Source organism: Cololabis saira, chromosome 20 (assembly GCF_033807715.1).
Source record: "Cololabis saira isolate AMF1-May2022 chromosome 20, fColSai1.1, whole genome shotgun sequence".
NCBI classification, from domain to species: domain Eukaryota; kingdom Metazoa; phylum Chordata; class Actinopteri; order Beloniformes; family Belonidae; genus Cololabis; species Cololabis saira.
The window spans coordinates 24275499-24290326 of record NC_084606.1 but is presented as its reverse complement, the minus strand read 5'-3'; the positions used below and the strand labels follow the sequence as shown (position 1 = coordinate 24290326).

At 44.2% G+C, this 14828-nt stretch overlaps 2 protein-coding genes across 2 annotated transcripts; both read left to right on the top strand.

Moving 5' to 3' along the window:
- The first annotated feature begins 564 nt into the window (after positions 1-564).
- LOC133420586 (cornifelin homolog B-like) lies at positions 565-9844 on the top strand. Its single transcript, XM_061710308.1, has 4 exons — positions 565-686; positions 3863-3994; positions 4071-4225; positions 8492-9844. Exons 2-4 carry the CDS (start codon positions 3895-3897, stop codon positions 8651-8653), a joined length of 417 nt encoding a protein of 138 aa, XP_061566292.1. The 5' UTR covers positions 565-686; positions 3863-3894; the 3' UTR covers positions 8654-9844.
- Positions 9845-11297: 1453 nt separating this feature from the next.
- Positions 11298-14828, top strand: LOC133420667 (cornifelin homolog). Its single transcript, XM_061710429.1, has 4 exons — positions 11298-11432; positions 13582-13708; positions 13794-13948; positions 14275-14828. Exons 2-4 carry the CDS (start codon positions 13603-13605, stop codon positions 14386-14388), a joined length of 375 nt encoding a protein of 124 aa, XP_061566413.1. The 5' UTR covers positions 11298-11432; positions 13582-13602; the 3' UTR covers positions 14389-14828.

The window sequence follows — 14828 nt, the reverse complement described above, 5'->3', positions numbered from 1 at the left end:
TGACCAAATGAACAAAGAAGGCAGTTGTGAAACACCACAGTTGCGTTCATCTGCACCGCCACGTATCACTGAGGCTTTTTGTGTTCGTAAAACATGAAATGCCTTCCGTTCATTCACTGAGAAAAATCAGGAGCTACAGTACATTTAAGATGAGACATGACCCATGCTTATCTTCTGCTGATCTTGAATATCACCTCCAGTAATCTCCTGGGAACTCGCTCAGGGCCCTGATGTTTTCTGTTTAGACGCAGCGTTGGGGGGGGTTCAGCTAAACAGGTCTCCTCTGATAACAGCTGGTTATGCTTCTGCAAGGACAAAGAAATATCACATGCCGCAGCATAGGCATTGTTTATTTTGAAACGCTTCGGGGAAACTCCAAGTTTCATATGAGAAATAAGAGTTAAAGCGACAACCTCACATGTTTTAAAGTCAAAGCATCTAAACTTCTTATCACACTTCAACCAGGGCTAAAAAGTACTGAAAGGTTGGCCCAGTTAACTGTCATAAAAGTGCTTTGTTTACCCTTTATATCGAACACAGACTTGTATTTACACCAAAACACAGCAGTGAAATAAGGAGTAGGGAAGTAAAAGAAGGAAGAGTTAGAGAACGTCCATGAAACTCAGTAACGTCACAGTTTTCAGAGCGTTTTAGTTTCATTCAGGACAACTAAGACCTTACAGCAGGTGAGTCATCTGTTCTTCTTACGTACTTTCGGTTACACTTCTCTCTACCAAGAACTGCAATGTGACTTATTCTTCAGAGTAAAGCAGTCTGAAACTAATTTGTATTGATTCTGACGGGTGAAGAAATACAGGCATGCACGCTATTAACCCGGCGAAGGAAGTGAAGGATGTTGAGCACTTTTTTCATTGTGTTCACCTTGACCGACTTGAACGTCAGAGGATCCAAGTACGGTTGTTTTTCTTTTCTTTTTAGTCATTTGACACCATGTTGTCGTGAGGAGAAGAAGTGCGGCCCTGAACAAAAAGCTTATGTACCAAACATCTCTGGGGGGGGTTCAAGTCTACATGCTAAGAGATGAGATACATATCTAGCAAAAACATAAATAAAACATTGACACAATGAACTAATTTACAATAAATTTGAAAGACTGAAAGCCGAAGGGTGGAGGAATGTAATCCTTTAGAGCAGTGATTCTTAACCATAGGGCCGCGGCCCACACTTGGGCCGCGAGCGCCATCTAGTGGGCCGCGGAAAAAAATCAGTTTTGTACGTGTGGGCCGCGAGGGCCGCGGGACTGCATAGCAACTCCCAACCACATGAGGAGAAGAAGACCCTCAGCTAGCTGTACGTGTAATAGTAAGAGAAATGGTGTGTATTTATAGAGAAAATCCTTCATTTTGCACAGAGTACGTTTAGATCCGCCAGGATCAGGGATCGATTACTTGGGTCTGCGCCCAGAGCGAGCGAGCGCGGCGTGATCATTTATCCTGACGCGTCCCCGCGGCCGGGGAGGTCGGTGCCGCTCGGGCGGCGGGCTCCGTCGTTACTGCTGAAGGATTGTACATGTAGATGCGTGGGCTGACGTGTCTGCTGGACTGGACTGTTGTTCGGGCTCGCAAAAGCATCGGAAATTGACTCGGCTGCAGCGGCCAGAGAGCTGCGGTGCTGGCTCTGCCCGCTCAGGCTCGGATGAAACCCGACACGCGCAGTCCTGACAACTTATTAATGTAAATAAAACTTAGTAAGTTACTTAGTAAGTAATTAGCTTGACTCTTACAGAGATGAGAAACGTAACAGGTGGAAAGGAAAGTTCAACCCGGAATGGACAGATTCATCCTGGTTCAGTCTTCCCACTGGGACAAAACCAGTGTCTCATACGTTCAGAGACCGTGGCGTTCAAAGTGCGAAAGTGAAACGCCACTGAAACAAAACACAAAGTTTTTCATCAAACATATCCACTCAAGTCTGAACTGAAGTCACAGAAAATAAGCTGAGCATCTTAAAACATGTTTGGGTCCACATACAGCTGTGAAGCAGCTTTGTCCACAATGAACAGAATTAAAACTAAATATCGTTCCAGGCTCAACAATGAGCACCTTCTCATGCATATGAGAACCTGACACCATCCAGCCCAGATTTAAAGTTCTGACAGGAGAAATTAGAGCTCAGTTCTCTCACTGAACGACAGAAAGTGGGGGCATAAGATTAAGGGGAAGAAAGAAAAACTGCAAAACTGTTTAATTGTTAAGATGTGTTTATATTAATTTAGTATAAAACTGTGTTGAGACAATTAACAAAGAAAAGGGGAAATTCAAACTGCTGGTAAAGAAATAAAATAAGATAGCATTTGAAAAATAAAATAAAATCTATTTTATTTTTAAGAGAAAGAAATATGTGTAATTGAAGTTACACATGTTAATGGGCAAATATGTACTTTTTTAATATAACAGTCAGATGCAGATGTTGATACAACTATGAGGCTACTTGAATATATATATATATATATATATATATATATATATATATATATATATATATATATATATATATATATATATATATATATATATATATATATATATATATATATTTATTATGATGTTCTGGACCTTCGCTTGAGTACATTTTCTCTAAATGGACCTCTTAAAGTTTTAGTTGAATACCCCTGCTATACAGTGTTAATATTTAACACTGTAGCCCACGGTAGTCAGGGACTATCGTTAGCGTAAATTACTTGGTGAGTGTGCTCATGTGTTTTTCCAACCTGTGTAATGAGATCAAGCAAACCCACAATTGAAAGTGAAATCACAGGTGCAAACAACAGTACAGTGAGGTTTAAGAGGCTAAGTCGATTTTATTACATCATGAAGGGGTTTAACTCTGCTTCTCAGTGTGTTTTGGATTCATGGCTGGACTCTAGACTGCTTTTAGATCCCAGCAGTAGTTGTCTTGGATTCAGTGCTTCATGAACCTGGCTCGTGTGTGTTCCTCATCCAGATGCGTGAAAAATGGGTGACCGTCTTCACTTTTTACCTGGAAATAGCCCGTTTAAAAACTGAGCAACATTTAGAAACTGTGTAGAACAGGGGTCACCAATCCTGGTCCTCGAGGGCCGGTGTCCTGCATGTTTTACATGTTTCGCTGCTTCATTGCACCGTGATAAAAGTGACTGTGTTGTTAAGAGAATTGTGCAGACCTCAATGACAAACTGATGACGATGATTAATTAGAATCAAGTGTGTTAAAGCAGAGAAAACTCTAAAACATGCAGGACACCGGCCCTCGAGGACCAGGATTGGTGACCCCTGGTGTAGAATCACTTACCCTTCCTACGTGATGAGCATCAACATCCAAATAAACTGGGGTTTCAGTGAATCATAAGGACACTCAGTATATTTACATGCACTAACAGAAAGTCAAATTGTTGCTTTAATCTGACCATTATCAAAGTTTTAAAAGCCATGTTTACACCTTAGCTGGGCTGTAGTGGAACCGAATGAAGCTCTTGAGATCCAGTTTTTAGTGCCAGATAATGAGTCCTAATCCGAGTTATTCCAGCATGTATACCAACCCACTCTTAGCCGAGCTACCGACTGCCCCGGGACCCCCCCCTTTCTGGAAGTGACGACACCACAAAAGCCAGAATATCAACACAGTAGGAGAAAAAGACGAACAACAAAGAATGAACCGGAAGAAAGCCAACGCAAAAGAGCATGTGGCGCCACCTAGTGCCGTGGAGTCGAACGCACCTCACTCAATAATCGATTGTTTTCTCGCGCATGTTTACTTGGATTTCTGGGAAACTCCAGTTTAATCCTTCGCTAGATTGTTACCAATAGCTTGATTTAGTTGTGCAGGTAACCACACTAACTGTCTCCCGGTGGGCTTCTCTCCAGTCCCAGTTTTTGTGTTGATGGACGGCTGAGGGATGCCGCGACAAGTGGTCCGGCGTCAACCGCGCAGCAGGGGCGACGGGGCAGATCAGTGGAGCACCGGCCTGTGCGAGTGCTACAAGGACATGGGAGACTGTGAGTAACCATGATGTCCGCTGTCACGTTGCTGTAATGTGAGCTAAAGGTGTGCACGCCTGGTGTCTGTGTGCAGGTTGCTTGGCGTTGTGGTGCCTCCCAGTGTTCACCTGTAAGGTGACCAGAGCAGTAGGAGTGTGTCCCTGCCTGCCTCTGCTGGACTGGGTCAGCTGCGTGCCGCCAGCCTCTCTGGGCGTGAGGGCTTCAGTCAGGGAGCGCTATGGCATAAAGGTACTACACCGCTGATGTCAGGACGCCGGAACCATGAATTATTCAATAAATAAATAAGCACCGTCCATTTAGATCCATTAGTTCAGGATGGTTGGCAGAGCTATCGAAGACTCCCAGACTAGAGTACATTAATGATAATGTTTTAGTTTTTTTCTATGAAGACGTCACTGGCTTCGGATTTTGCTGTGAAATTGTTGTTTTTGGTCGGATTGTCATTTTGACTCTCTCTGTTCACAGTCTGGTTCATGTTCAGTATTTTCACCGTAATTAAACTTTTACTTTTACCACATTGTTGCAGCTGACGGCAGCATTAAAGGGGCCATATTTTATTAGGATGTCTTTTTCTTGACATTTGTGTGGCTCTCCCCAAATTAATTGCGACCTGTGACCTTTGACCATCTTGTGTTGTGAGCTTTTTGTTGATTTTCCAAAGATCTCCTAGCGCCTGACTTCCTGCACTTAGGGCACAAGCTGGGAGATCAAAATATTAAGAGACACAAAGCACGGATGAGGGTAGTGTGATGGAGTGGGGGGAGGGTTGACTCCGCCCCCTAAAATGGTCCATTTTGTGTTATTAGCTATTTTGATCAACAAATCAGACGTTTCATTAAAACCTCAAGAAATTGTTCTAACACTTCATAAAAAATGCATAAAATGTCTCCTTTTAACGAGGTTTGAGTTCCATCAGATAACTATCTCCCGTAGCTACGATGTCCTTGAAAACCTGCTCAGACGACTGAGTTGATTGCCTTCCATCACACCACTCTGTCTCCCCGGCTGAATTACAGCCTACTCCTGGGGATTTGAATAATTTTGATTACTGCAGGAGATTCAGGAGAGGCATCTCAGTGATGAAACAATAACGGCGTACAGGAGATAGCTGCAACAGCGGCTGGTGGACCTACTGACACCAGTTCTTACTTCAGCAAAGAAAACTGTGTCTTGTGTTCATTTGATGTAGTGAAATCGGGGCATTTTGCATGAGAATGATAAGTCTGATACTGAGATATAAATAATGCAACAACTGTGAAGCCACAGAGGCTGCCCACCCACCCACGGCTTGGGTTTGTGTTCTGTTTGTCCACGCTAAGCTACCACCTGCCTGCCTGAGCAGATATCCCGATAGACATCAAGTGGCGTTCACCGATCAGCGCTCCACGAATGCAAAGCAGATGTTTGAGGTGTGAGGAGCACATGCCGATGTCGCGCTGCGAGTCTGCTGTTGCACGAGCCATGCCAGTCCCTCCTGAGAGATAAGGCAGGATGTGGGAGTGGCTGGACAGCTGCCATCGCAGAGGAGAAGGTGGTTGGTAATGTTGGCACTTGCGGAGGTGGAGTGGGCTGTGGATCGCTGTCAATACTGCAGGAGAGGAGCTCGGAGGATGCCAGAAGTTCTTATAAAAACACGTCCAAGCATGTGGGCTGTTTGCACAACAAGGCATCTATTCTCTCACGAGTTTGGAGGAGATAACGGTGCCGACCATGAGAATAAGGCCGGAGATTTGAATTCAAGTTATAAGGAAATAAGAGTGTTATGTCACTTTTCTGTCAAGCCTCCGGTGTTTCTGTTCTACTGTTACAGGTTTTTTTGTCATCACTTGCTGAAACTATAGTTGCTTTTAGTTTTGTCAGCCATCACGTCTCCACGGCAGCTCCACGGTCTCGAGAAGTCAAACCAGACAGTCTCCAAAGCTGAAGGAAGACACTGATGTTCACCGTTCACCGTCCCCCGGTCAAAATGGTCACAAAGTTCAAATAAATGTTTTTAAGGAATAAAAACTCTGTTTAAATTCTGAACAAAAACTGAACACAGAAAAAAGCATTTTTGCCAGCACATACTTTGTATTACTACTTATTTTTTATGTAACGACTATCCTTTCACCTGAAGAAAGGCTCCAGCAGACCGCTGAGGCCCTTAACAGGAAGAAACGGGTTTAGATAAGGGATGGATGTAGAAAATCTCAGTCTGAGCCAACAAAATTCTATCCTGCATCATTTGATCTCCTGCAAATCTCTGATCACGTCCAACTCCGGCTGCACTCTTGCTCAACAGTTAGAGAGCGCCATAACAACGGAGCAACCGATCGCTCTCCGGAAGCATCGTCTAGTCTTCCACATTCCACTTATCTCAGATGACAGAACTTGGAGCAGCATCCAAGTCAAAGTGCGAGCTCATTTTTCCAAGCCGCTGCCTGACAGGATTATGCAGAAGAAAGCCGTGGTTATCCCGAGGAGGGGAGAGGTGACTTAAAGGTGCTGTGGCGGCAAAAAAGGAACCTATTTCCTCCCTTCCTTTATTTTTCTCATTTTCCTTCGGCCGCTACCAAAAAGGACGCGCAGGAGATTGAGTATAGCGTTAGACGATGACTTTTCCTTTATTGTAAACAAAAAATAATTATAAACCAACAATGTAAAGACACCTCGGTAGGCCCCGCCATCACCACCTCAGACTGAAGTCACAATCATGAACATTAGGCGGTAAAGAAAACCAACTGTGCCGCAGATGTGTAAAGTAATCGGCACGACGACAGCTTTGTGGATCTGCAGTCAACTCGTGCACGATCATTCTTCAACAACTGGATCGTCCGTGTACATTCTGCAGACTTCATCTCAGAGTCTCATGTTACATATGGACGTCCAGACCTTTAAAGACACCTGGGGATGGATAAACACTTTTAGCTGTCACCTCCCACGCTGGGTTCACTGTGGAGGTGTAACAGCATGTTGAGAGCGTGGCGTCAGGCAGGTCCAGGTCTGCCTCTCACCACACCTGGAGAGCAAAACGAACCCTTGAGATGGTGTGAGGTGGGGGAATTGTTCCAAGATATGGACAAATGTGTTGGTTAGAGAAATAACGCATCTGTCTCTGAAATTAGTCGAAACTGACAGAAGTTCATTTTAGGCTTGTTACAACCAAAAACGTAATAACGGCCAATAACGTAATAACTGCCAATAATGTAATAATTTTGGCCATTTCAAATGTAATAAAGCCAATAGTGTAATAATGTGCCAATAATGAAATAAAACTTTTGAGTCAATAATGTAATAACTTTTTGCCGATAATGTAATAATTTTGTAATAATTTTTTAATACCAGGCCAATAACGTAATAACCAGCCAATAATGTAATGCCTTATTACATTATCGGCAAAAAGTTATTACGTTATTGGCTCAAAAGTTTTATTACATTATTGGCACATTATTACACTATTGGCCTTATTACATTTGAAATGGCCAAAATTATTACGTTATTGGCAGTTATTACGTTATTGGCCATTATTACGTTTTTGGTTGTAACAAGGCTTTTTATTCCACATTTAACACGAAACAGACACTTGTTCCTGTCCCGTGGTCTCTAACAGCCGTTCAAGAGTGTTTGAGTCGTATATTCAGGGTGAACGTCCTTGGGGAGGAGACGGTACCTGAAGTTGAGGCAGTAAAACAGCTCCAGATCATGATGAACCCCCTCCATGTTTCACACTGGTCTGGCTTTCTGTCTAACCTGCATTTAACACTTACACGACTCGTCAAATAGCTCCGACTATGTTTCATCAGTCCAAGCGGCGTCCTTCACACACTTTATTAAATTTCTGTCTGGATTTTTCTTCTTTTTTTTTTCCATGGCACCGATGGTTATTCAAATCAGACAGGGATGTGAACTAACTTGACCTTGCAGTTCATGTTGAACGTTTTCCTTCAGTTTTGGGACTGCAGCTCGATGCTGAGGAGGACAATAGTGTAGTTGGTTCTCTACACTATTCCCCTCCCCAACATCGAGCTGCAGTTGCCAAGCCACCTCCAGGGAGGTTGGCTACAGCCCCATGGATCTTACACGTCTTAATGAGCTACATGGATGTGGTCTTGCAGCCTTCACCTCTAAGATACTGAGCTACACATTTATTTCTGAGCTCCTCTGACGACTCTTTCTTTCGCCTTTTTTTTTTCAGTAAACCAGCAGTTTATATTGTACATTAATTTATCATCATTTTGGGAGCACAAGCAAATCTTTTCAGACTAAATGTAGAAAATGCATTAAAACATTTGCTTTTCTCTACCAAATATTTATCAGAAAGAATTATGGACGTATGTGTGTTGTGTGGATTATAATCTTACCAAGAGTCAGTTCGTAAGGATGTGAGAAGAGCAGGTGAAACAAGGATCTGATGCAAAGAAAATCAATAAAAATGTGCTTGTTGTTCTTAAAATGCCAGCGTTCACCTCGTGATTGAGCCTCCTACCTGAGTTAAACCCTCTCCGTGTCTTGCAGGGGAGTGCGTGGAGCGACTGTCTGTATGGATGCTGCTGCTATCCGCTGTCTTGGCTCCAGATTTCCAGGGAGCTGAAGAGAAGAGCGGCCTCCCACGCCTCCTCATCCCCGTCAGGCAGATACACCGCCTTAAGATCCCTGCAGGGGGCGCATTTGGTCTAGACTCCAGACGGATCTGGGACTGGAGCTTCTCCCGGGAGGCCAGGAGTCCTTCAGAGCACAGGAGCTGATTTAATCACACTTCCTCTGGTCTACAGCCGCTCCCTGTTACCTCAGAGGACTCAACAGGGACACAATGTGTGCTGCGAGGAGTCCCCAGACTTCCACCAGGGATCTCTGCACGCTATGCTCTGCAACCGTCAAGGCAGATTATGCATAAGTACGGTGTGATCTCCACAAAGAGGTCCAATTTGTCTAATAACATTTATTTTAATGTCATAGTACATAATTTAAGATTTTGCATCCTCCTACCAGCCTCCACACACATCACACATCACCCATCACTTCGCCCAAGCAGACAAAATGACAGTGATGGTTATAATAATATTAGTAATAAGTAATATTAAAACAGAAAACATGGCTTTCCTTAAAAACTCAGCTGTCCCTCCTTGGATGTCCTTAATACTAATTTGACCTCCAGACCAGGAAGTCAGATATTTCACAGCTGTTATTCGAAATAATTCTGAGATTGTTGGTGTCTTTTTTAAAATGTTTTCACACTTTAATGAGCTGTTTTAATCTCTTTTTGTCTATGGGACCTTGACAATTAAATGGACTCTTCTTAACAGAAGTTCTGCTCTTTTACTCAGACCGGTCAATGTGCACACAGGTCCACTTCACCTCTTTATTACACTTAACACACTGAACAGGGATCCTTTCTGAGTGAAGTCTGAGCTAGAACTCCTTGGCCCTCTTAGATGTGGCTCTCTTTAGTATAATTCAACTATCCTCATCTATATCTAAAGTCCAGATTTTTGAGCCCAGGTTTGTAAAACTGTGTTTTTGCGAGGCTGGTCTTGAGAAGGGCTCACAGCAGTGATTAACAGCAGTCTCAGCGCATCATCACACATATTATTTATTACTGATGTCACAGAGCTCAGTTGGCCATGGAGTCATTTTTACACCTTGTTTGATTATGTATCAATATTTCGAGTAGATATCCAAAGAAGTGTGTTTCTCTGTAAATTATATTTTGTTCTGTTGGGATCAGGTGACATCAACTTTCCCGGTGACCCCAGCTTTGACCTGTGGTGGGCAATCCATACTATTGTACATTAAAATATCAGTCCTTTAATATCGAAAGCAGCCAGGACAGATAATCTTCTTCAGAGAAGTGATGGCCAGCATTTGTTGCATAGATTTGACCTTCTGGGATCAATAAACTTGCTCTTTTCCTCGTGGGCTTGATTTCCTCACTAGTACAGAACCAGAGCTTGGCTCTGCTCAGAGCTCTGCTCAGGTCTCCTCTGACTGCCGAACGTTGTCCCAGAAACAATGAGGCTTATCTGAGAACATTTTTGCAAACACAAGTCAACTTTTGTGAGTGGTGTCGTTGGCCTTTACCCAGGAGACCCGTTTGGATCAGACTGCAGCTAAAGGATGAAGGCAACACTGCAGTTAACTCCACATGGGCCTCAAGCCCTGCAGATACTTTATTTAGTTTTAGTATTTATTTGTATTTTTATTCATTACAAGGATCTTAAAAGACCGATACTTCTTAATAACCTCTCAAACACTTGGAAAAGAAATGTCAAAGTCTTTGGAGGTCGCTTTGCAGGATTTTAAACGTTCATTGAACTTCTGACGTTCTCATGTTCCTGGTCATCATCAGAAAAACAGTGAAACATCATAGTTTTTTTTCTTATTTCGTTTGAAAAACTAATTTAAATGATTTTAGAGGGTGACCAGAGTTCTGCCTGGGGAACAGTTTGGGTTTGAATTTGTTTTCTTCATAAACACAAGCATTTGTCCTCCATTTATGTTCCTCTTATTCAGTAACTTTTGACATTTTTATGAAAATATTCTTACAAATGTCTGAAATCCATTTCCTCTGAACCCTCCCGTAGGAGGGGGCTGAGAAGTTTGGTTAGAGTCTTGGAGCAGAGTCGATGCTGGATGAAGCAGTTGGGGTATTTAGTCAGGAAACCTCCCTGGAGATGTGTTTCAGGCATGTCCAACTGGGACGAGGACCAGAAGCAGAACCAGGACATGCTGGAAAGGTTCTGTCTCCCTGCTGGCCAGGGTTTTAATCAACACCTCTGAAAGTGTCCTTTAACGCAAACTACCTTATCAGCCAATCACATGGCAGCAACTCATTTTAGTAGTAGTCAGTACTCAGCTGAATCAAGAAACTCATCACCTCGTCATCAGCTTGGACTTTCAGAACCAAACTTCTTCAGTATTTACAGAAAATTAGCTGTAAAGCAGAAAATGTCTCCAATGGTCGGAGGAGAAACTCGGGTGGATAGAAAGCAAAGTCAGACATCACATACCTGCAGCATTAAGCTGATCCCGTCATGTCGTGATGTTGACCGAGTTTCATAAGAACACATATTTTGTGCTTAATTGTTTGTTTTTTTTGTCCTTTTTTGCATCAGTCAGAAGACGACCGTAACTTGGCTACAGGGAGCTTCGTACCTTTCATACCAGAGCAGTACAGGACGTGCTGTTTTGCACTTATCCTACATTTCTATCTTTGGTAAAAAATGATGTCATTATGATGCTGCACAAAGATTCTCAAATGAGGCGTGACGGTCTGATAGTTTGATGTCTGCCTGTCAGACGTCGTCACACTAATCGGACTGGACGGACCGGTCAGTGGCACGCTTCATCCACGGTCCTGGCAAGTTTGGCTCTTTCTAGGAAGACTATAAGAGGCCAATCACTCGGGTGGCAGACCTGACAGACCTCTGCTCTCTCCTCGCCGCTGGACCACAGTGAGGTAAGACGTGTGGATTTGTGTGACCGTGCAGAAAGGAAGAGGGGTAGACATGCAATTCAACAGTGCAGTTTAGGAAATGCCTCTAAAAGGGAAGGTCTTGCTTGTACGTCAGGCTTCTGAGAAGGAAAAGCTGCTGATTTTGAATCTCACGGATAAACTATGACCTGCTGTTCCTGACATGTTTGGTGCTATTAGTCGTGGGTGGGCGTCTGATCAGGCTGTAATCCTGGATGAGGATAATCCAGTGTGATTCTGGTCTGTTAAGGTAAAGGGAGAAGTGAGCTGAGAGATGAAGATGCTGAGCTTCATTCTGGAGCCTCAGAGCCTTCTGGAGAACTTCCTTCTCAGGGTTCCTGGGATCACCAGCAGGGAATTAGCGAGGAGCTCAGGGATCTGTCCGGGTTCAGAGTATCTCCGTATTTCAGTCAGTCAGCTCTTAGAACCAAGACGAAGTGCTTTCTTAAAGATAAAATAGTTGCACAAGTAGTTTAAAAACACAAGCGGAAGCTCGGAAGGAGCCTAAACAGTTTCATGAGCCAGATGGAGTAGTTGGAGTAAACCATCCAGAAGGGTGGGAGCTAGATAAACTCATCTAGCTTTGAACCCCTGGTCAGGATGCCATCCGGATGGTTTTGGCCCTGCACCATTGGACCGGGGCGTTGGGGCAGATCCAGGACTCACAGGGAGGTTATTTCTCTCATCTGGCTTAGGAGCATCATGAAGGGGGGGTCTGGGAGTCTCTGCTCAGTCCTGGATAAGCCAGTTGAACAAATCAAGGGTATTACCGGTAAGTAGGTTTTAAATAGAATAAAATGACTTTGAACCAGTTTGGTTGTGATAAGATTCCTCTTCTCGACACTTGTGCAGCTCAACAACCTCTCCGGTCTCCCAAATGCTGTCACCTGTAAGATGTGATATAATGTTCTCACGTGGGACTTTGTGTCCATTACTAATGGCACTTTTCCACTTGCACCTACTCGGCTCTACTCATCTCAGCTCCACTCAACTCGGCCTGGTTTCTTTTCCATAACAATTCAGCACCTGGAGCAGAAGTAAGTCAAGTCAAATTCTATTTGTATAGCACATATACAAACGGCTGAGCCGCAACCAAAGTGCTTCACAGAAAGTGCATTAAATGCTAAAAGCGAAGACATAAAAAAGGGACATTTTTAAAAGATATAAGAAAAGAAAAAGGCTAAAAGACAATCTGGATAAGACAATATAGAAAGTCACTAAATGAAAGCAAGGGAAAAAAGGTGGGTCTTTAACTGAGATTTAAAAATATTTAAAGACTGGGCTACGGATGTGTAGGAGGAGGGAATTCCAGAGTCTGGGGGCTGCCACAGCGAAGGCTCTCCCCCCCTGGTTTTAAGCCTGGTCCTGGGCACTTCCAACAACAGTTGGTCAGCTGACCGGAGTGCTCTATGGGATGTGGTGGTGGTTGGAGCGAAGCTGCTGTCACGTATTTGATTGTGTGACCTAAACAAAGAAGACAACAACACTAAAGATGTAGAACCTGGAGGAGATGATATATGTGCTGCTGGGTCTGTGGCTTGTGTTCGATATCAAGTTAAAAATGAGAGTGAGAGAAGCTTCAAACGGCAATGCTTTTTAATTTTTTTTAGTTAGTTAGTTTTTTAGTTTGCTGCTGAAAAGTCAGCTGGAGCCGCGAGCAGCTATGAAGTGACAGAGCTCCTGGTAGATCTGGTTGTTCCTTATCGACCGTCTAGATCCCTTTTGAATTCTCTCCTCAGGTTTATGAACATCTGCACCTCAGAGTTGGATCATGAAACAGACTTTTGCTGCCATTGCTGGTTGAATAAAATGAACAAGACGCCGCCGTCAGAGTCGCTCTTTCGCTGATTTCCACCTCTTGACTCAGACGTCTGACTCCAACCCCCCGACCAATCGGTGGTCTGTAGTGTGATGACGTCAGATACAGCCGACTCAGCCGCTTAGAACCTCGGCAGAGTAGTTACAGAAAAGTATCTACTCGGCACGTTAAACCCCTAGTGGGAAAGAACCAAACCGAATGGAGCAGAGCCGAGCTGAGTAGGTACTAGTGGAAAAGCGCCATAAGAGGAGAGAGCTGTAGTCATGTCTCACACCATCACACTGGGTCGACAGTTTACTGATTTGGTTTCTTCAGGTTCTGTCAGAGGCTGATGCCATGTCTCAGAAAATAAACACGTCCCAACCGCGGCCCTTCATCGCAACCGCCACGTCCAACCAATGGACGTCTGGCATCTGCGACTGCTTCCAGGACCCGCGTCACTGTGAGTCGTCCTCCCTGTCTGTCAGCTTGTCCCCCCCGTCGTGGGGCTCTAGCTCTACTGCTAATGTGTGTCGGTTTCCTCCCAGGTTGCTTTGCCTTCTGGTGCTACCCCTGCTTCACCTGCATCACGGCGCGGGAGGCCGGAGAGTGTCTGTGTTTGCCTCTGCTGGACGGGTTCGGAATCATCCCTCCCATCACCACGGCCATGCGGGTGTCGGTGCGCCAGCGGTACGGCATCGAGGTACGCGCCGCACACGCCACACGCCTGCGTCAGCACCTGCTCAACCCGGGTTTATCTGACGTCTGATCGGCTTCAAACCTGTTCCCCCCGCCCGGCATAGTGTGTGTTTACGTTCCCTGACTGATTCCAGTGATTCACAGCGCCGTCATTAAAGAGCGCTTCGGTCCTCGGTGTTCTTTTCTTTACGTGACAGTGATTCATGACACTTATCAAACCATCAGCTCTGTGTTCCGGCACAGAGGTCTTTGTTTTGTCACTGTGAAGCACTTTTAAAGATAAATAATCATGTTTTCAACACTTTTAACCGGTCTGCTGTGGCCTTGCAGGGATCCATCTGCAACGACTGCGTGCACGCCTGCTGCTGCGGGCCGTGCACCTGGTGTCAGGTATCCAGAGAGTTCAGAGCGAGAAAGTCTCCCACCGTCATCTTCCCCAACTGATGACAACGAGGTGTTCGCTCCAGAGACGTTAGTGCAGACGTCACACATTGAGGACGTCTCTGCATCCCCGGCAGGGATTGAAGGGTGTAGATGTTTCATCCCGGAAGGACGGGATGAAACTGAGATGGTGATAAAAACAAACCAGCCGGTAGGGAATGTTCTGAATGTGTGAAAATCGTCCATCAAGTTAATATCCATGATTTCTTAAACATTTTAATTTTAATTTGTAGTTTGTGGCTTTGTACTTAGGCATCTATCTCTGGGCTTAATTTGTTTGATGAAAGGCAAACACATTTGCTGCACCGAAATTTTGCTGTTCAATAAATGTGATATTTATATGTTGAAACGGAGACATAAAAAAATGAGTTTTTACCTCTTTGGGTCAAATTTGACCCATTTTGACATTTTACAACAATAAAACTGCCCTAAACTTTCTTTTA